Here is a 22,931-nt window from a genome sequence, read left to right as displayed (position 1 = left end):
GCACGGTTCACTTGAAAAAATTGTGGCCTGTTGATTAAAAATATTCCGATCCATAGTGAAGAGGTCTGTTAACATTCATATATTATGAAGGTCTTTTCAGTGAAATGTGAAGCTGAATAGAAAACACAAAAGTCAATCAAAACAATTCGGGCGTAGGACTTGGGCAATTCTGAGTGTTTATAAATATTTGACGAAATAACAACTTAAGCGTATTTAAGTCCACGACTACCTCGCAAGCAACTTGTAGGGATATAAGAGATGTGTTACATCGCTTAGAAGAAAGCTGAGCACAATTCGTACAAAACACTTCTTAGCCATAGATGTAAGAAGAACTGGTTAAAAACAATTCAGTGAAGTATAGTCGATTTTCTTCGGTACAGGAATATTTTTTTAAGGTTTCCAGGCAATCGATAGCTGAAATCATCTACTGAAAACCTGACATAACTGATCACAATACCGTTCCAGTACAATTCCATCCCAGCCGTCTCGTCCTTGAATGCATCCCGCAAGACACTTAAGGCTCCCCTATTGCCTACAGTGTAACAAAGGCATGCCGACTGGCGGAAAAGCCGTTAGGGGTGGAGGCTTTAGACGTTAACAGCCTTGTCAAATTCCACGGGTGTGGTTCTAACAAAACAAGAAACATATTTACAGCGAACAGAGATTCGTATCCAAGCAACTCTGCTTAGTAACCCTGCTTGTCCCCTGGGTCGTTATGAGAAGAATGAATATGCATGATTTAGCAACGGGTCGCGTAGCCGGGTTACGAGATGGGATACCTAACAGTGCGAAGTCTAGATTTGGGGCTATTACGGTACATTTTAGTATACAAGGGTACAAGGTAACCTGTGCTGGCACAGACTTGATGGGATCTCCAGCATTACGAGTACCGGAAAGATATTTTACCGTCCAGAACTGGCTTGCACAGGTAATCAATGCTTTGAAGACCATTGTGACATCATCGGTAGCGATCCTCTCTATCCCCACTCATCCCTCTACCAATGAAGCTAGTTAGAATCTAAACCTCATGTCTTGGAAACCTCCTCGGCAAAACTTATATCGACTCGTGTGTATATACGAGTATTTGATATCGAAAGATACTTGGAGGCGATTCTCTATATGTATACTGTGAATCAATCCGGGCAGAATCCTGTACATTGTTTCCTGAATAACAACTTTCCTGTTAAGGATGTGTGTTTGTAAGTATTTGTGTTCACTGCGCAACTCGAAATGACATGTAACAACATATTTGGTTAATCTATCGCCAGAATGAAGCTGTGCAGACGAAAATCATTGTCTTTCAGTTGTATCCTCAAAGAAAGGGGGTTATATAACAAACAAAACGGAAATTAATTCCCATTTTACGTATGTTTTTCACTTGGTTGAACAATAGGTACCAGAAATGTTTCTGTTGTTTACTTGGTTGAACAATAGGTACAAGAAAAATTTCTGTTGATTATTTGGTTGAATAATAGATGAAAAAGAATTATTTCCTTTTGAACTAAAACGCGCCCTATCTCTCAGTCAACGTGTGCTCATAATTCCACTTGTGCGGTATCTACGTGCATGTATTACACTGTATCCAATCTACGTTCAGGTATAACGCCGCATTGTGTCAAGGAACCTGTATAACTCTTTCATCTTAACGTCTTTCGTCTCACCTACACAACAACTACAGGAAATAATTATCTTTCCTAAACCATGCCGCATCTTGCTACATGCATCGTTTATGTAGCGACAGCTGGTTCCTTTGAATAAGAGAGGCCTGTCAACATAATCAGGGTTGTGTGTTTTGTGACTATTGTCAGCCTGGAAGGTGTGTTGATTGTTCGGGGAAAAGTATAAACACCGTTGGAGCATTTTTTATACCATTTTACTTTCACTTCAAAACAGCCGTCGCTGTGGGCGAGGTATAATCAATAACGCTTGGGTCTTTATAACAATTCAATAACATTAACAGAAATAACACAACAACAAGAAAAGAAATAACACAAAAACTCAACAAAAAGAGTACAATGCACGAAGAAGCAGATCGCGGGTGATCACCAATTAGCATGTCGAAATGATGCTGTGAAATGAAAAATACAACAAAATGGTTTGTGGGTTTACAATTAATAATATTAGAATATTTGTATTTTCAGCGTAATTAAATTCGATTCCACATTTGAACCTAACCATTAGTCGATCTGAAAGTGTGTTTCACGCTGCTTTAACCTGTACTCATGTGATCAAGTACTACCACGGCGGAACCCGTGAACATCCGGGGTAGAATAGGTCTTTAGAAACCCATACTTGCCGTAAAAGGCGACCATGCTTGTCGTAAAAGGTGACTAACGGGATCGGGTGGTCAGGCTCGCTGATTTGGTTGATACATGTCATCGATCCCAATTGCGTGGATCGATGCTCATGAAGTCAATCACTGGATTGTCTGGTCCAGACTCGAGTATTTACAGACCGCCGTCATATAGCTGGAATATTGCTGAGTGCGGCGTTAAACAACAAACAAGCAAACAAACGGCGGAGGACACCAAGAAGAAACCCGGATCTACGCTGAACGCTGTAACCACCCGACTACTCTCTGAGAGATGTATGTAACCAGTGCATAGTAATAAAAGTCAATATAAAACTTTAACGCTAGAGAACAACCAGTCTTGATTATCCGCCTAAACAGATTATATTGTGCGTAAAAGGTAAAATTGCGTTGAAAATATAAAAAATAATATATGAATGGATCACTGAAAATCAGTACTGACACCAGGTGTTCCTATATATTATTTATGTTGCTCTTAGACTATCGATTGCCTGCGGTTATTGTGTAACCTGAATATCGGTTTGTCTACAAACGGGCACCTGACAAGTAAGCATCAGATCTCTCCCTCCATTCCTGGACGGTGTGAATGAGCTAAGTCAAGTTCAAGTCAATTTGAAGACGAGGCACGGTTGGCCAAGACGCGTAACGCGTTGTAATTCACTGTGCATTCTATGATCCTGGGTTCGAATCCCAGATTCGCCCTGATTATAACCCTTGGCTTGTCAGCGTCATGCCCGTTCGTAGTTTTCAGCAAAGTGGTAAATGTCTGAGACCTGCATCAGTACGGATTTCCTTCCACATCAAGCTGACACGCCGTGATATAACTAGAATACTGTTATAAAACGGCGATAAACCCAACTCACTCAAATCATGGACGGTGGCAGAATATTTTTATAACAACTGTATAGTGCACTCGACCTTCACTGACGACAGCGTAGTGACCTCGAATTTCAGTAACGAGAGTGCGGTGATCTCGACCTCGAACTATACTGCTACGTTATACCCATTGGTCAGACACGTCCTTCACGAACAAACGGTGAAGGTTCTCCACTTTATTTATTACTTTTTTTATGTTTTTGGTTTGTTCCTTGAGACAGATCATGACATGAATCCTCTTGAGCTAGAAACGTCCCTACGTACCACTCAGTAATAGATGACAGTTCTGTATAACCAAAGCAATTCTAATTAAATATATATGGCCTTATATTCTTGGGGATTGGTTCACGGATCCAGCGACATTAAAAATCGAAATATCAGAAGAAAATCAAATCAGAATGACAAGGTTTGTTTGAACCGACGACGATAAAGATCGCTTTGACAATAAAAATGCCAGTGATTGCAGCGGTACGTTCTTTTAAACCAACCAAAGTTTTTTATATATTTTTTTACCAGTATCTGGCCCAAATCAAACTTTAAAGATGATTACCAAAATACTGCTCAACCCATTTTGTAGACATACTGAGCAAATCATCCACAATGAAAATCCGTGAACCAAAAAACAAGAACCCTTGCCTTGGTGTGGAACAATTCACCGAACGAACGTTCACCGAGTATCGTGATATCATCTAACACGAAACAGGTATATGTATTTTATCATATAATGGGTAGGTTTCTCGGTAGGATAAAGCCTGTGGATAAAAACTATATCCGTTGGGGTCATATGCGGATAGATATGCAAATATCAAAGGTCAAGTAGGGACTACTTTCAGTGTTTATAAACAAACATGGCGTCGCCCTTGTCATTCGGCAATCGAGTCAGAATCGGGAATCTGGATAAACTACAGAGATAATTGCTATCAGTATCAAAAGAACAGTCTTATATACTTAAAATCAGTGTCTAACTGTGACGTAGCAAAGGCATTTTATAAGTTTTGGCAACTTTGGAGACATAAATTTCGAAACAATTTTGCGAGGGCAGTAGGCCTAGCCAAGTGGGATCAATAGCCATATATCTGTGGCTTGAAACCTTTTCCACAAATTAAAATAGTTGGATTTGGCCGAAATATGTTTGAATTGTTACCTTGTTTCGTTTTGTCGCTGTGTGTACATCCGATTGCACTTCTTAACGTTATGACAGGACAGACCGACTGTCAACAACGTCTGAACGTGGCCGTGACGTCCCATACATAGACTAGGGTTAGAGTAGCTTCCCTTTGACAAAGGGCAGTTCCTCTAGTGGACAGACCGATGGATTGCCGCGAAATGCAAGCAAAAACAATTGTTATTTTGCGTATATGTTGCTTCGCGACTATATAAGAAACAGATTTCAGTTGGAACTATATTGGCTACTGTCACTGTCCGACTGACACATCACTTACCCTATGACGTAGTAAATATTAATGCGCGCAATGTTTAGGTAATGTTTGTGAGAGAGGGAAAGCGATTTTCAAGCACAGAATTATAGAATGGCATTATATGATAAAGAGGTTATCACGCTTGTGTGTTAGAGGATGGTAAATATCCTGTATTAGGAATAAACACAATGTTTATTCCTAATGCAGGATATTTACCATCCCCAAACACACTCGCGTGATAACTTCTATATACGTACACACATTGATAAAAGCTAAACACATCTTACGATATTTCCATATTAAGTACCCATACTTTAAATCGTTTTCTGTGGTGATTTTCTGACGAAACATGTTTGTGATTGTTTACAAAGTGACATTCTCATTTTGCCAAACAGAATCCGAAATCGAATATCGTCACTGTTCTCCATGGCAATAGTAATTTGACCACCCTCCCATATCCTCCCCTGCTTCTTTGTATCATGAAATGACCCTGCACCTGCGACCATCTGGAGGAACATGCGAAGATCTTGTACCAACTGTCCGGTATGCATCGGTGGCATCTAACACATCTATCAAAATGAGATCAATTTAAAAAGAAATTGGACGGAAGTTCGGGATGTAGAAAAATAAAGAAGGGGTGGTGTTTAACATATTTCAGGTGAAAAATATTCACTGTCGGGCAAAAGAAAGTTTACACCCATGTTTGAGGGCTAAATATGAAATAAACAAACAAGTTATTGGACGATGATGTATTTGAAACAGGTATCATAGTTGTGTTTTGAACCTTATGTTTCGGCGACTGTTTTCAAGTTACGTTTTTGATAGCTCTAATTCTTTTTGGGTCAAATGAATGGTTTCTTTTGCCTGACAGTTCAGCTGACGTAAAATTTGTTTAAATGTTTTTGTTTTTTTCTGGAATACCACATACAGGGGATTTCAAGCCACTTTCATCAGTTAATACAAATCTACTAAATATGATTCGGTTGGTCGTCTATTCATCCCCTTTGATAACTGAGTCTGTCATGGCTTGTGTCAGTTTCCATGTCTCGTATCACGAATTTACGATCGAGATATGTACCTGTCGCGACAAAATGTATCGTCACAGTCCTAAAATCAGCACTCGGATTCATCAACGAATGATTGGGCGAGTGCATTACAAATCAGTTCCTGTTTTTGCTGAGTCATGACGACGTTATTTCCGCTGGTGAGTTTCACCTTCACAGACAGTTCATCTGAGAAAGGATGAACACTAAACATACGATATACCGTTTGTTTGAATACAACATCAGTCTTATGCAGAACAACGTATCTATCCAGGTCAAAGAAGGCAATTCTGCCTCTGTGAACGTCCAGGGCAATGCCGAAGCTAAGGGTCGCACTGGTTCCGGGAGATCGAGGCATAATGTTATTGAAGGTCACAAGGTTCCCTCTAATCCATATCTGAGTACAAATCACCCGCTTACAATCTGCCACCCGTATGCACCACACACCCGCCTGGCGGTAAAGAGACATATTGTCCATCGACTCCTCTTCCGCCACGCCAATCTCCAGACACGTCTTCCATTTCCACAACTTATCCAAGTCTTTTACATCTACCAGGGCCTCGGCCTCCCAGTATTGGGCTGGGGAAAGGGGCGTGGCAGTAGTCGTGGGGAGGGGGATGCCAGGTGTTGAACATGTCCCAAAACATTTCTGAAACCTCTGTTGTCCTTGCTGACCATGGTCAGGGGATGGACAGTTCCTCAGCTCACCGTCATCAGTGACATGACAGCACTCGGTGTTGACCCTACTCGTGTCCAGCTCTTGGTGGGGACCTGGAAACAGATACAGTCCCGTGAGTCCGCAACCGTTAAAAAGGAACCTGTTTCCAATACGAACATACACAAGTGCAAAAGTGAGCTTGGCTCACTAATACCCCCGACCCGACTAGTGTGTCAGTAGTTTCAAATTAAATAGCTAGGATAGGGTTAAGGTTTTAAAAATTCATAAAAAAATGGAAAATTAATACAAACTTCTTTTGTTTGACTGCACCCCTCCATATGACACGGATTATATGTACTAAGTTTGAGATGAATCCACTGAACAGTTTAAGAGAAATCGCGCGGACAAAGTTTTCGGACGGACGTTAGGGTTTGAAAAATTCATAAAACAAATGGAAAATTAATCAAGACATTTTTTTACTTTTGACTGCACCCCTCCATATGACACAGATTATATGTACTACGTTTGAGATGAATCCACTGAATAGTTTAAGAGAAATCACGCGGACAAAGTTTTCGGACGGACGGACGGACGGACGGAACCTTGGTATAATATATCATAAATAATAACCAAGGTATATATTTTTTCCTCGTTCCTGGCGTGTTAAAGAAAAAACCTGGAATCATGACAGAACAATGTTTCAATTTATGAGTTTGTTTTTGCGTTTTGTTTGTTTGCTTGTTGAAGGTTATATGAGATTTAATTAAAAAAAGTTTTATATACAATGAAATGGATATTTTTCAGTAATAGGACACGTCCGGATATAGCTTGTGTCTGTGTGTTTTCTTGTAACGTCACAATAGGCACACGTCGAGCTGTATCACGGGAGCCTGTAAACTGTGGAGTCTTGGCCAAACAACCCAGTGGTTGATGAGCAACGAACCACGTCGCCAGGGCGACGTGCCACCTCTCGAGCTTCGCCTCAGTAGGCTCCTATTGCAAGATGTCCGGTCTGCTAGACTCATGGAGAATGTATATTTGGGGATATGTTCCAAACACTTAGTGTTTGGAACATATCCCCAAATATACATTCTCCATGACCAATCGTTAATCTGGACGAGACAAGGTGCAGGCCCTTTTCGTCAAGGGAAATGTCAAATTGTGAAGTTACGGAAAACTATAAAATAGTGAAGAAAGAATATTCAGAAATGCTCACAATCGATGCTTTGGCGGCTCGCGGACAGCCCTTTACTTCTTTCAGGGTGAACGTTTTGAATTTCAGAAGTGATCACTCACAGTCGAAAGGTTTGAATGAATTAAACAGCTAGACTTTTCCAAATTTAAGAGAGGGTCCGCGACCAAAGATGAATGTTTATCATGTGTGCGTACTGTCAGTATTTAGATATCCTAAGAAAATTAACTTGGGTCAAAGTCTTGGTTATATTCATTGATTGGAAAAAGCTTCCTGGTAACCTGTAAAATCCGCCTTTCAGTTTAGCCATACCTTTGCATTTAGTGTTATTATAAGCCTAATAAATGTAAGTGTTGGACTCGATTAGGTGATCGTAGTACAAGCAGCCACACACATGCATTACGTCGCTATATGTGTGCTATAATCTTGAACGCGACGTTAAACCCCATTTATCATCCAAAACTGGCTCCCACAGGAGATATCGCTTGGATTAGATCAAGCGATATCTACACGGTAGATATCGCTGCAATGAAATTACATCACAATGCTTTGCAGACCATTGTGACGTCACTGGTTACCATGACGTCACAATCAAATGACATCACTAATGGTTCTGCTACTGAAGCTGTAAGCAGTACTTTGTACACTGAAGACACTGCTAATCACTGTCTACAAATTGAAAATGTTGGAAGAATGATGTTGCATGTGTCTTTTGATATCAAATATATCAACACTCGTTGATAAAAGTGGCAAAAATCCTCGGTAAGCATCGGAATTTTTCCACTTTTATCAACTCGTGTTGATATATTTGATATCAAAAGACACTCTGGTGAGATTCTATATTTCACCTTACCAGCAGCTCTACGATCGTCTTGTGGATCCTGTATTCCAACATATGTTCAGGGACTAAGGAACTAAACTGTGCAAAACGTGCCACAACACCTTCATCCAATAGGTCCCTAGTCACCCCAACCCCCACATCCAGCCTCATCCCCCATCCCCCATCCACCGGTAACACTTACACGTGATGGAGATGCTCGACAGCCCCTGGACATCAGACAGAGCGTACACCGGACCCGCCTCCGCCACCCGCTCCGGATACACACCTGCAACATCAGCACTGAACATCCAAACAAACATCGACTCTGAGCTCCAGATAAGCTTTTGGTGTTGTGGGTATTTTACCCATGAGTTTTAAAATCATTGGGTATCAGTAATTCTATCTGGGTATTCAAATTTCTGTACCACTAGTTTTAACACATGTTGGTATTTAAGTTAAATATTTAAAAACACTATTCATCTAGTCCCTGCAAACTGGTGTCGTGTGGGTTCGAGAGCCTTATAGGACACAAAAATACCATGTTACTTCCACAAGAAAGTGTGATGGCAAATGATCATGATGTAACTGTCATCGTGGAGTTTGGCAAGGTTGACGGAATGCCCGTTTATAATTTCAAAATAAGTTGCTGATTTGCTAATCGAATACGCAGGGTTACTTCACAATATTTTGATGATACGCACAAGTTTTATTTTTGTAGGGTATCTGTAATATTCGTTGCGTATTTAATACGCTTGGATTTTAGTTTACTGTGTATTTCTGCATTTCTGATGCGTATTGTACGCAGATACGCAGCTTATCTGGAGCTCTGTAATCGACCGTATCTCCGTTTGCCTTGTTTGTTGTTTTACGCCACACACAGCAATATTTCAGCTATGTCACAGCGGTTTATATATATTTATATTTATATACTGGATTGCCTGGTCCAGACTCAATTATTTACAGACCGCCCTCAGATAACTGGAATATTGCGGAGGGTGGTGTTAAACAACAAACAATCAAAGAAACAAACCATATACTTACGCTTTGTTTAAGGAGTAATTTTCAAATAACTTGGAATAGAACCGTCCGGAAGTCGCGAGTTTAAAACTTTTGCTCGTGACACTAAACATTCAGATTCGAATCTAATTCCAAGCCCCTTCCTGATGGAGTATGTTCAAAATAGGCGTAAAATCTTTCTTACACCCTTCAACGCATTGGTCAACCTTCTCGCCATCACACGTCACACTGAAGCCGTGAATATCCGGATCAGAATGGTTCTTCAGCAACCCATGCTTGCCCTAAAAGGTGACTATGCTCCTCGTAAGAGGCGACAAAACGGGATCGGGTGGTCATCGTATCCCAATCGATGCACATGATGTTAATCACTGGATTGTCTGGTCCACACTCGATTATTTACAGACCGCCGTCATATAGCTTAAATATTGCTGAGTGTGGCGTTAAACAAGAAACAACTGTAGGAGGTGTTGGTATAACCTTTGCACAGCCTTACCCGGAGTCTGAGATTCTTTATCCTTCAGCACGGCAACATCTACAACTGGAAGACGTGTACTACATGAAGCAGCAATACAGTTTAACCTCGCTAATGCGGACAACCCAGCTTTCGGACGCTTTTTGTGTATAAGATTCGAATGTTTTCCCAAATTCATATTACAATTTACAAATTACTCTATTGTGATTGGTCAGAGGTTTCAAATCACAATATAACAACATGTGATTAACCAGCTGATTTGACCGTCGCAACACCGCGGAAACTAATATTTTAACGAAAAGTTCAATTTCAGGTAACAATATAAAGATTTACTGTTATTATAATGTTGAAAGTATATGTTGCAATACATTTTGGGCATTTTAGGTACAACAAAAAGCTTTTGCTATATTCGACTGTGATGTCATATATTTTGCGTCACAATGAGCGATATGACGTCATAATAGTAACCCGCGGTGTAGGACTAAACCTTACAGGGAGTGCTTAATTGTCTTTAGTGGTACCCACTTTATGTTGGCTTACTAAGTACCTGTAACATATGCGAGTGAAGTATAATTATGTACAAATGTGTGAGCATATTCTGAGCTATATTCCGAAAATCCACGAAAAACATTGAAGTCAACCAATGTCCCTTCACTCAATATCTTCTCGCGCACCAAAGAGTTCGCGTATTAATTTGCCAGCTGGTTAACTTCGGCACACCAGCTGATAAGATTAGGTGATTATTCAATAAGTCTGCAAAGTTAAGTGAGTTGTGTAATCCTTTCTTAAACTGATTAAGAAATCTCTGCTAAAAGCAGATTCGATTGTACGATTCCGACTATATAATGAGCACGTTATGAATCACCATCAAACAGTGATGATACCAGGTGTTCGCAAGAAGGTGAGCGTATCCTTCCTCACCGATGTGCCTATCAAAAACACATGCAAGGGCAAGTCAATTGTTCACCTGAACAATCACTGGAACACACGGTACAAAATAGGGAATTGCATCGGGCATCATTTTTGGCACTGATGCGTCAAATTTGTAAATGTTCTTCACATGTCTACCATAAAACCTTTTGAAAGCTTTAGTGAGGCTTGGCTTTAGAGGTAACCCTTGTTTCAATGGGGATGTTTGAAATGACTGGCCTGACTCAAACGGATTTCAGGAAACTCATTATTAAGTGTACATGTATTCATGTATCATTTGATTTTGACTGAGTAGAATAGCTTCCCTGGTTAAAACGCTCAAATCGTCCTTTACAAATGTTGGCGTTACAACCAGGATAGATTGTTCAGTGTTTTCAATGTAGAGCTAGGTTACTTGTAGATTTTAAGGGCGCTAAATTAAACATTTGAAACCTCACGCTACGCGTTCAAGTCAAAATTCCAGCCTGGCTTAATCTACAGGTAACCTAGCTGGCTCTACATTGTAAACGCATTACGTCTGTCTCCTAACCATGGTTCATGCAGTGGTAGGTTTAACATTTCTGATACGATGATAAATGTATTGTACAGTGAGCTTTTGCTGGTGCTGTACCTGCACTCGATGTCTGTGTCTCTGCATCCGTCTTCACTACAGCATCTGAAAGCAACATCGTCATTATTGATCGACTGTATTCACTATTGCAACAATAGCTGGAAAGATGACGACTGAAATACGCACCCGGGCAAAAGAAAGCATGCCCCTATGTTCGATGGTCGCTAAAAATGAAACAAACAAGAAATGTTTATTCGATAGTGATGTATTTGATACGGATATCATAGTTGTGTTTTGGACCGTATGTTTGCCGTGTGTTCAGCTTGTAATATTTTGATAACGTTTGTAATATTTTTGGTCAAAGTCAATTTTTCAAGTGCCCAGTTTCTTTTGCCTTCCTCCGAAGGTGATAAACTTCTTTTGAAATTCTTTTTGAAATTTCCTCACACATTAAGCTAACGAGACATTATAATTTCAACTTAAATGCTGTTCAAAGAGGCGTTCAGTATTCTCACAATGCACAGACACACAAAAACACCATCAGGTTAAATCACATAGCATTAGTCGTCCTGTGAGAGATATAGTGTCGTGCTCAAGAAGACTTATATGGTGAGATTTTATGGCTGCATCTTTTGAAACGGTGCGACATTTATGTACAGCTCGTTCCGGCAAGGAAACATTGGTCGACTGATTTAAATTCAATTATATTGCTAACTCATTGAGGCAACATTATGAGATATGAAGAACGTTCATGTATATACTTTGATTATTTGATAATGTTGACATGGTAATGCCGTAATATAATAGGATAATAATTACTCAACCTTTGATGGTGATCATCAGATGTCAGATGTCAGCCTATTTAAATATAAATTGTTTGATAGGCATTACTTAGAAGTTGACGGAAGACAAGATAGACACATTTTTTTTATGGATAACAACTTCTTTCACACCTACCTATGTTATCCGACTCATGTATACTATTGTTGTTACTGTTAATCCCCTACTGTTAATCCCCCACCTACTATATATATTCCCCCCATTCAGTCTTGCTTGACAACGGTATAAGGATCTATACCGAAACGTCGCTTTTCACAGTATTAAAGAAGTTGTTATCCACACAAAAAATTGTGTCTATCTAGTATTTAAATATACACTTGACATATTATATTACGGTAAAGAGGTTCCTTTTTGAAAGTGGAGAGTAGCATATCTACAGAACTGCGTAGTGTTTTCCACCATTATTTAAAATGTAGAAATTGAAATATAGAGACAAATCCACAATGTTATAAATTAAAACATATAAATATATCAACAATTTTAAACCATATGTGCGAATATATATGAATATGCGCCGTTATACTATCAAAGAATTGGACAGCGTGTTTTCCACTACTATTTCAAATTGTTAAAAATGAAGTAAAGAGACAATTCCACGCTGAATAGAAATATACAAATCGTCTGCATAAACACATTTTCGGGACCCATGTGTAACCTCTCTGTCGTCTTTTGACGTCATAGAGGAAAATCAGTTTTCGTCATTTACGGCAGGCTATTTTTTGTATTGAATGTATTACGTTATACATAAGCATATAAATCCATTTCATATAAATTTATGGCGTTTAGATATAAGGCAGCATTTTGTTCGCTCACAGTTTCTGTAAAACAGCTAAATTAAAAAAACCGTCGCACAGTATACCGATGTACGATAAAAGCGGCGAAATTGGCTGTTTCTCAACGCAGAATAAATTCTCAGACAACACTTAGCAGTGTCTTTTTTTCAAACCGATTTGATATTTGCAGTTAAATTTACACCATCAGATAGGAAATTTAATATTCTACATTTCTGCATAAGTTTATAGCCGGAGGTAGATCCAGTGCCGCGTGAGTGCAATTCACGCACAACCTTAACTTTTCAGATCTTAGGAAAATGTGCGTCAGAAAAAAAGAAAACTCGGCATCCAGAGGGTTAAGATTGGCGTTCAGCAACCCATACATGTCGTAAGAGGCAACTAACGGGATCGGGTGGTCAGGATCGCGGAATTGCTTAATGCATGTGATCAAATCCCAATTGCCTGGATCATGATATCAATCACTGGATTGTCTCGTCCAGACTTGATTATTCACAGATCGCCGTCAAATAGCCAGAATATTGCTGAGTGCGGCGTCAAACAGCAAACAAACAAAGCATATTTTCGGATTTGTAGAATATGTTCAATCTGTCCACGTCTACAGTAATTATCCGGACAATCATAATATCAGTTTCGTCACCTTTTGTTCTACTTCGCCTTGTCGGTAGTTTCATCTTTTTCTTGATGTTGCTCAGCACGGTCGAGATCTGTTTACGTTTCTCTGACCTCCCCAGTCTGCTGAGGTTCATCCTACTGGACAGGGACCTCCAGTTCCTCCTCATGCTGAAGGCGAAACTGTTGCCGTTACCCTGCGGTTCGTCCGTCAACGACACCGAGTCCAACATCTGGGTCAGCTCTTCTTCTTTCTAGTTGAGAAAAAGGGTGAAAATGCATTTCAACAAGGCATTGACAAGCTGTACATGTGTCGTTGGTAACATGGTTTCAAGTGGGGATTTTCTACAGGGGCACTGGTTACATGACGCTGACATACCAAGGGTCATAATCAGGACAAAAAATGATAACGGACCTACGATCAATGGCTCCTGGACCCGTTAAGATCCGGGGTAGAATTTTATTCTTCAGCACTTGTCGTTAAACCCGACCATGTTTGTCGTAAGAGGCGACTAACGGGTCAGGCTGAACGGGTTGGTTGAACATGTCATCGTATCCCAATTGCGTGGATCGATGCTCATGATGTCAATCACTGGATTGTCTGGTCCAGACACGATTATTCACAGACCGCCGTCACAAACAGTGGCTTCTGGCAAGGCCCAGCGACGCATCAAGATATTCGGCGCAATAGATCATTGAGTAACCCCTGCTTGCATGAAGAGTGAGTGATTGAGTTGGGTTTAACGCCTCTTTTAACAGTATTCCAGTCATATAACGGCGTGTCAGCTTAATGTGGGAGGAAAGCCCAAAGTGATGCAGGTCTCAGACGTTTACCACTTCGGTGAAACCCACGAGCACGGCTATGGTGCTGACAAACCTAGAAACATAATTGGGGCGAACCGGTATTCGAACCCACAATCATAAGTTTCTGGCGTGCCCAAGGGACGCAACTCTGCACAGCGAATCGCGGCGCCTTAGACGACTGGGCCACCCATGCCCCCGCTCGCATGAAGAAAAGAGATTCACGACAGACCACCTTATCACGGATACATCAGTATGTCCTGGACCAGAAAACCAGTCGACCAGACGTGTCGAACCACAACTGAATGATGATAGGAGATCTAGGTGACAACCCATCCATGAGCTATTTAAATATCCTCATTATGTTTTGGGACATCCTACTGTTATGTTATTACAGCACGGGGAGAACGCTGTTGCTGAGCCACCTACTCCATGAGGTCAGCGATGGGAAGGTGCAAGAGGAGAGATAATTTACAAGAGTCGCGATACAAAATGAGAAGTATTGCATTTTTAGATATGAATTTAATGTATGATTTTCATGACAAGAGTGCGAGTGAAGTGTCGCAGAATAAATAGCAGGAGCATCATCTGTCTTGTCATTTGAGGACGAGCACTCTGCTAAAAATGATTTCACTTCATCATGCAACATGGCTGACGGTTTAAACTCGAATGCACAAGTTAATCACAGTTAACTTGAGTAACTTATTTCTTACTAAAACTACAATATAACCTGATCTAACCCGCCCTCGCTATAGCATACTATTACCACAATATAACCTGATCTAACCCACCCTCGCTATATCATACTATTACCACAATATAACCTGATCTAACCCGCCCTCGCTATATCATACTATTACCACAATATAACCTGATCTAACCCGACCTCGCTATATCATACTATTACCACAATATAACCTGATCTAACCCACCATCGCTATATCATGCTATTACCACAATATAACCTGATCTAACCCACCCTCGCTATATCATACTATTATCACAATATAACCTGATCTAACCCACCCTCGCTATATCATACTATTACCACAATATAACCTGACCTTACCCACCCTCGCTATATCATACTATTACCACAATATAACCTGATCTAACCCGCCCTCGCTATATCATACTATTATCACAATATAACCTGATCTAAACGACCCCTTGCTATATCATACTATTACCACAATATAACCTGATTTAACCCGCCCTCGCTATATCATACTATTACCACAATAAAACCCGATTTAACCCGCCCTCGCTATATCATACTATTACTACAATAAAACCTGATCTAACCCGCCCTCGCTATATCATACTATTACCACAATATAACCTGATTTAACCCACCCTCGCTATATCATACTATAACCACAATATAACCTGATCTAACCCGCCCTCGCTATATCATACTATTACCACAATATAACCTGATCTAACCCACCCTCGCTATATCATACTATTACCACAATATAACCTGATCTTACCCACCCTCGCTATATCATACTATTACCACAATATAACCTGATCTAACCCGCCCTCGCTATATCATACTATTACCCCAATATAACCTGATCTAAACGGCCCCTTGCTATATCATCTAGTACTACAATATAACCTGATCAAACCAGCCCTCGCTATATCATACTATTCCCACAATATAACCTGATCTAACCCGCCCTCGCTATATCATACTATTACCACAATATAACCTGATCTAACCCGCCCTCGCTATATCATACTATTACCACAATATAACCTGATCTTACCCACCCTCGCTATATCATACTATTACCACAATATAACCTGATCTAACCCACCCTCGCTATATCATACTATTACCACAATAAAACCCGATTTAACCCGCCCTCGCTATATCATACTATTACTACAATAAAACCTGATCTAACCCACCCTCGCTATATCATACTATTACCACAATATAACCTGATCTAACCCACCCTCGCTATATCATACTATTACCACAATATAACCTGATCTAACCCGCCCTCGCTATATCATACTATTACTACAATATAACCCGATCAAACCCGCCCTCGCTATATCATACTATTACCACAATATAACCTGATCTAACCCACCCTCGCTATATCATACTATTACTACAATATTACCTGATCTAACCCGCCCTCGCTATATCATACTATTACCACAATATAACCTGATCTAACCCACCCTCTCTATATCATACTATTACCACAATATAACCTGATCTAACCCGACCTCGCTATATCATACTATTACCACAATATAACCTGATCTAACCCGACCTCGCTATATCATACTATTACCACAATATAACCTGATCTAACCCACCCTCGCTATATCATACTATTACCACAATATAACCTGATCTAACCCGCCCTCGCTATATCATACTTTTACCACAATATAACCTGATCTTACCCACCCTCGCTATATCATACTATTACCACAATATAACCTGATCTAACCCGCCCTCGCTATATCATACTTTTATTATCATTCAGTATTTATGACGGGTGCCTCCGGTGAGGATACGCTCATATTTTCGCGAACATCTGGTATCATCATTAATGATAGTGATTCATAATCACTATCATGATATAGCCGGAATCGTACAGTCTTAAGGCTTCTCATGAATGTGGAAAGGGTTTTGTTACTTGTTTTTATTTAAGTGATTCAGAAATTAATTCTCGGTAGGGGGATATAAAAATGGTAATGTGTTAGAAGTAAAAGAAGTTACTCCACTTACTCCACTGATTTACGGGGCGGTCTGGTAGCCTAGTGGTTAAAGCGTTCGCTCGTCACGCCGAAAAGCCGGGTTCGATTCCCGACATGGGTACAATGTGTGAAGCCCATTTCTGGTGTACCCCGTCGTGATATTGCGGGAATATTGCTTAAAGCGGCGTAAAACCATACTCACTCACCTTTGATTTACGTTTAAAGACACGTTAAAGAATCCACGGATCTGATTTGATTTACCTGTTGCAGCAGTGAGATGTCCTCTTGCAGCTGTCTGTTCTGAAAGTCCTTTTCCTCCAGTTCTGTGAAGACAAAGGTATTTGCATCCAGATCAAGACCATTGGTAGATGGAGCTTTTCCATCGTAATACAGTACACTACGATTATAACGAACTCAAGTATAGTTCGCAATAACCGTAGTTCGTTACTGTAATGGACATATGTCGCGTTCTCTCAATCACACGATCCCGCATTCTCACACTTTTGAGAATTTAGCTGGTTTCCAAAGATCGAGATGTGATCGCAAGAATGCGAGAATGTCCTTTCAAAAATATGCCATACAAAAAGTCTTTATAACTTTTTGTCCACATCAGAGTATAAGCATTGCCTCAGCTGGTACTATTTGGCAGTCCATGAAATAAGTCTATGGTTCCGCAGCTCGTTAGAATAGTTAGATAACTGCATAACATTTATGTTTTAACAATTAATATGGAACAAAACTGGAAAAGTGGATTAATAAGAATAAAAGTAAAAGTATTAAACATGCAAAATACGATCTGGATGAAATCATGGTGCTCATTTAAAAGATTGTGAAGCCAATAATACAAGTTGACAATGGTGATTCTCTCAAGGAAATGCACAAATACATGACACTTCATACGTTTATCGAAGAAAGCGTGGCATTTGGTGAGCATTTGTATTCTTACGGTGTTCAAGATTGCGAATCTTTTCAAGGTGACTGGCATGCTGCTGAGTTTCGTGAAGGTACTTCAAAACCTGAAGTAGATGAAGAAATACCCAAAAGATGTTAAACCAATTCCTTGAAATCAGATTGTTTTGTTTCTTTGTTTGTTGTTTTACGCCGTACTAAGCAATATTCCGGCTATATGACGACGGTCTGTAAATAATCGAGTCTGGACCAGACAATCCAGTCATTGATATCATGAACATCGATCCACGCAATTGGATACGATGACATGCATCAACCAAGTCAGCGAGCCTGACCACCCGATCCCGTTAGTCGCCTCTTACGACAAGCATAGTCGCCTTTTACGGCAAGCGTGGGTTGCTGAAGACCTATTATACCCCTTATCTTCACGGGTCCCTTGAAATCTGAAAAGGTACTGGTCCTTGTGAGACAAGTTAGTTTCTCAAGGACCTTGCAGATAGATCATCAAGACGTTCGCTTCCATCTGATGATCAACAGTCAACAGATTTTGTGTTTAAACTATGTTAATTATTATAAAACAATATATTATATTATGATCATTGTAAACACCAACCTGTGCATCGAGCCTATTTCCTTTATCAGTAAAGCAAATGACTGTGAAACTTGACATGGAAACACGTCAACCTATAGTCAAGTCTGGGTAAAATAGACACGTTGAGAACCACTTCGCTTTATCCGAGGTTCCGTATTCATGTGAATAATCGTACGAGAAGATTTCTTTTATTAATCTGTTTAGAGATGAAGTATCAGACATTTTATGCCCATTGTAAGCAACATTGTTAACCCGTCTCACTCGGCCAAAACAATTGGACCTCATGTTTTTTTATCATCGAATGGTCTGTCAAAGTTCATATTTTTATGAGTGACGCAGCCAAGAGGCGAAATGTCAACTGTTCAGATCGTGCTATTTGACAAGACAAGATAAATTATCTACTTATTATATATCTCCTCAGTGATATTCATGATCTTACTCTGAAAACCCAATATGATTTCTCCATGATAGGACCGCCTCCGATGTCTAGTGGTGGAGCGTCCACCCGGCCGCGTCAGAGCAAAAGACGTTAAAAGATGGTACTTGTTGTTACCCTGTCTGGCGCTCGGCATTGAGGGGCTAAAACAAGGACTGGTCGGCTCGGAGTCAGTATACTGTGTCTGAGTGTGGTATTCATGTTAAACTGCGGCAGTGAGCTAGCACTATAAATCGGCATCATTCCGGACTAGTACAAGCAGCCACACACACACACACACACACGTCGCTATATAAGTGCAATAATCTTGGACGCGACGTTAAACCAATTTTAACCTCACCTCACCTCACCTCACCTCACCTCACCTCACCTCACCTCTCCATGATAGCACACTGACAATAGTTCCAGGATAAAGTGTTGTTTCACCCGAGAGAAGTGTCGATGTTTTCAGACCAACGCAGTATTTCATTACTGAATGCAATATAAAGGTGGATCGATGTACGATGAAAGATCACGAAACGTATTTTATTTATTTTAGGAGGAGAAAAAAAACAAGGTAATAATCATGTTGCTTAAGTACACTATATGAATTACTTACATCCCGGCATTGCTCCTCAGTGTTGTTTGCCTCTTCATCTTGTTCCCCCTGGGATGAATCTGAAAAGAGTGAGTGAGTGAGTGAGTGAGTGGGTGAGTGAGTGAGTGATGGAGTGAGTGAGTGAGTGATGGAGTGATGGAGTGAGTGATGGAGTGAGTGAGTGATGGAGTGAGTGAGTGGTGGAGTGAGTGAGTGATGGAGTGAGTGAGTGAGTGAGTGGGTGGGTGGGTGGGTGGGTGGGTGGATGAGTGAGTGATGGAGTGAGTGAGTGAGTGAGTGAGTGAGTGGGTGGGTGGGTGGGTGGGTGGGTGGGTGGATGAGTGAGTGAGTGAGTGAGTGAGTGAGTAAGTGAGTGAGTGGGTGGGTGGGTGGGTGGGTGGGTGAGTGAGTGAGTGAGTGAGTGAGTGAGTGAGTGAGTGAGTGAGTGGGTGGGTTGGTGAGTGAGTGAGTGGGTGAGTGGGTGGGTGGGTGGGTGGGTGGGTGAGTGAGTGAGTGAGTGAGTGAGTAGTGAGAGTGAGTGAGTGAGTGGGTGGGTGGGTGAGTGAGTGAGTGAGTGAGTGAATGGGTGGGTGGGTGGGTGGGTGGGTGGGGGTGAGTGAGTGAGTGAGTGAGTGAGTGAGTGAGTGGGTGGGTGGCTGGGTGAGTGAGTGAGTGAGTGAGTGAGTGAGTGAGTGATGGAGTGAGTGATGGAGTGACTGAGTGAGTGATGGAGTGAGTGAGTGAGTGATGGAGTGAGTGAGAGAGGGCGGCTGGGTGGTGGAGCTTGCGAGCGAGCAAGTGACACATGTTCCAGCTATTGTGCATGAAGTATTCACATCTATGGAGGGTCTCTAACCTGCGTCAGATTGTCTACATGTGCCTGGTAGGGTACCGGGTTAAAACAGGCCTCATGAACGCTGTTGCCCGTCGTTCGCGACGACTATAGCAGATCGGAGGACCAGGCAGTGTGACTTGGTTGTTTGCAAGTCACCTTTTCCCGATGGCGAACGTTGCTCAGAATATCAATCATTAATGTCTCTGGTCCAGACTTGACTATCTGCACATCTCCGTCTCCAGGTACGGCGTTAAACAAACAAGGAAACACACTTGCCGTGAGACCCCCGTTTCGTAAGAGCCATTTGAAAGGGTAAACATCGCCAAAAGCTGTGACCTACATTTAATATCGTATCTGCAGGAGCACAAACCTTGCCCCACCGACTTCCTTCATACGTCAGTGGGTGTTACACCAGAAGGAAGCTTTCACGTGTAACACAATATCTCTACAGTGCCCCAACACGCTATCTCAACCATGGGCGACACAAGCTACGGCTGAATGACAGAGAACTCAGGTAACTATTAGTAACTAACCTTCGTCCAAGGTAAACTATGCCACAGGGTGAGGTGCCCTACCCATGTCAACACGTTATGTCGATATATGTTATAAAATCTGAGCTCGCAAATAAAGTGTGTTTTCAATAAGTTGAATCATACTTGTTTGGCCTGACATTGACCCATTGCGTCTTTGTCAACATCTGCAGTGTATTCTATACCTGCATCTCCATTACGGGTGCTCTGTGATATTGCTTACCTTCCATATTCAACGATTTTCCGTCCCTGTAGTGTCTTAGTGTAGTACTTCTATAGTGAGAGTATCTACGTTACAAGCACGTCATAGGGGGGACCGGATATTGATAACAGCATACTGGTGACCAACGAGTCGGCTGGGGTAGTCATTGACAAAGTTGATCCTAAAATAGAATCTACTGTTACCTCGCGTAGCCCTGAGGTAAGACACGCTTCTGCTACAGCAATGAAGCATACAAGTCACTCGCTGCCGATGTCACTGTGCGTGTGTGAACAGGCGGTCAACAAGCTGAGACGCTGTGGCAGTAACAGGGGCCGGTCTCGAAACTCATAACACTGTACACAGTTGATATGGTTCATACGTGTGTGTGGATGTGCGTGTGTTGTATGATGTATGTGGCTATATGTGGTGTGTGCACGTGCGTGCGTGTGTGCGTGCGCGTGTGTGTGTGTGTGTGAGTGATGTGAATGTTAGTATTTGTGGTGTGTGTGTGTAAGGTGTATGTCAGTGTGTATGTGGTGTGTGTGTGTGTGTCTGTGCGCGCGTGTGCGAGTGTGCGTGAGTGTATATTAGTGCGCGCGCACGCGTGTGTGTGTGTTAATAGCAACGAGAACACGTGGGCATAAACATGCATTGTACAGTGTGTGATAATGTAGGCATATCAAGACTATCATTTACTACCCTTATAGTAAGTACGATCATTCATGTACCTACTATCATACAAGAAAATGTATAGATAAATGTATTAATGCGTCAAAACAAAACATGACAAAAGTAATCTGTTACATCTTTTGAATTTGTATTTTTCTGCACAGATAACTCTGTCCAGGATTGAAAATAATCTGCGTGAGAAGGAATCGAGGACGAAATGTATGACTATAGATTGGTGTGTATTGACTTCTCTTCCTGAACGTGGAGCGAGTTTCTGCCTGTGGATTATACGTATCAAACGCTTGGATTGTCCCACTAAGTTTGGTATTTGAGTGTCAGCTTGACATTGCTGTAGATCTACGGGTGTTATGCACACTTGAAAAGTAGGACACAAGGCTTACCTTTCCGTCTATTGATACTGGCGGCATATACTTCACCTGGTAGCACGTTATGTCGGGGAATGGGTGGATACAGGCGGCATATACTTCACCTGGTAGAACGTTATGTCGGGGAATGGGTGGATACAGGCGACATATACATCACCTGGTAGTACGTTATGTCGAGGAATGGGTGGATGCAGGCGGCACATACTTCACCTGGTTGTACGTTATGTCGAGGAATGGGTGGATACAGGCGGCATATACATAACCTGGTAGTACGTTATATCGAGGAATGGGTGGATACAGGCGGCATATACATCACCTGGTAGTACTTTATGTCGGTGAATGGGTGGATACAGGCTGCATATACTTCACGTATCAGACGTTATGTCGAGAAACAGTTGGATACATGTTGCATATACTTCACCTGGTAATGCGTTATGTCGAGGAAGGGATGGATACAGGCGGCATATACTTCACCTGATAATGCGTTATGTCGAGGAACTGTTGGATACATGCTGCATATACTACACCTGGTAATGCGTTATGTCGAGGAATAGGTGGATACAGTCTGCATATACTTCACCTGGTAATGTGACATTTGGCGATCGTGTCACAACTCGGGTACTCGGGTCGGTTGGGTACTGAGTAGGACCTGGGTACCCACAGGATTAGCCGGACCCGTGGTTAGTAACGTGATTATATTGTTTAATGGCAAAAAATATCTAGAACGCTACAGT

General features: G+C 41.3%; 1 protein-coding gene across 2 annotated transcripts; it reads right to left on the bottom strand.

Annotated features, from left to right (window-relative positions):
* Positions 1-1,935: 1,935 nt before the first annotated feature.
* Positions 1,936-21,351, bottom strand: LOC139448377 (uncharacterized). Of its 2 annotated transcripts, XM_071229920.1 has the most exons (9): positions 21,164-21,351; positions 19,597-19,655; positions 18,008-18,077; positions 17,323-17,384; positions 13,559-13,784; positions 11,348-11,392; positions 9,829-9,873; positions 8,521-8,604; positions 1,936-6,419 (listed from the first exon to the last, which is right to left on the bottom strand). In XM_071229920.1, the coding sequence occupies exons 1-9, from the start codon at positions 21,168-21,170 to the stop codon at positions 5,719-5,721; spliced, it is 1,299 nt and encodes a 432-aa protein (XP_071086021.1). In that variant the 5' UTR covers positions 21,171-21,351; the 3' UTR covers positions 1,936-5,718. The 2 variants fall into 2 exon arrangements, with proteins under 2 accessions (XP_071086021.1, XP_071086022.1); XM_071229921.1 differs by lacking the exon at positions 18,008-18,077.
* Between the last annotated feature and the right edge of the window lie 1,580 nt (positions 21,352-22,931).

The sequence above is a fragment of the Haliotis cracherodii genome, unplaced genomic scaffold (assembly GCF_022045235.1).
Source record: "Haliotis cracherodii isolate W230 unplaced genomic scaffold, xgHalCrac1.p SCAF_7, whole genome shotgun sequence".
Classification (NCBI taxonomy): Eukaryota; Metazoa; Mollusca; class Gastropoda; order Lepetellida; family Haliotidae; genus Haliotis; species Haliotis cracherodii.
Note: the sequence above shows the minus strand (reverse complement) of the source record. Positions and strands in the feature narration are given on the sequence as shown.

What these genes read in the sequence shown, in the direction of transcription:
- LOC139448377 (XM_071229920.1), bottom strand. An exon ending in CTGAGGAGCAATGCCGGGAT is followed by an intron (nt 18,078 to 19,596) that starts GTAAGTAATTCA and finishes CATCTACTTCAG; the next exon opens with GTTTTGAAGTACCTTCACGA. An exon ending in ACATCTCACTGCTGCAACAG is followed by an intron (nt 13,785 to 17,322) that starts GTAAATCAAATC and finishes TTTCTCAACTAG; the next exon opens with AAAGAAGAAGAGCTGACCCA.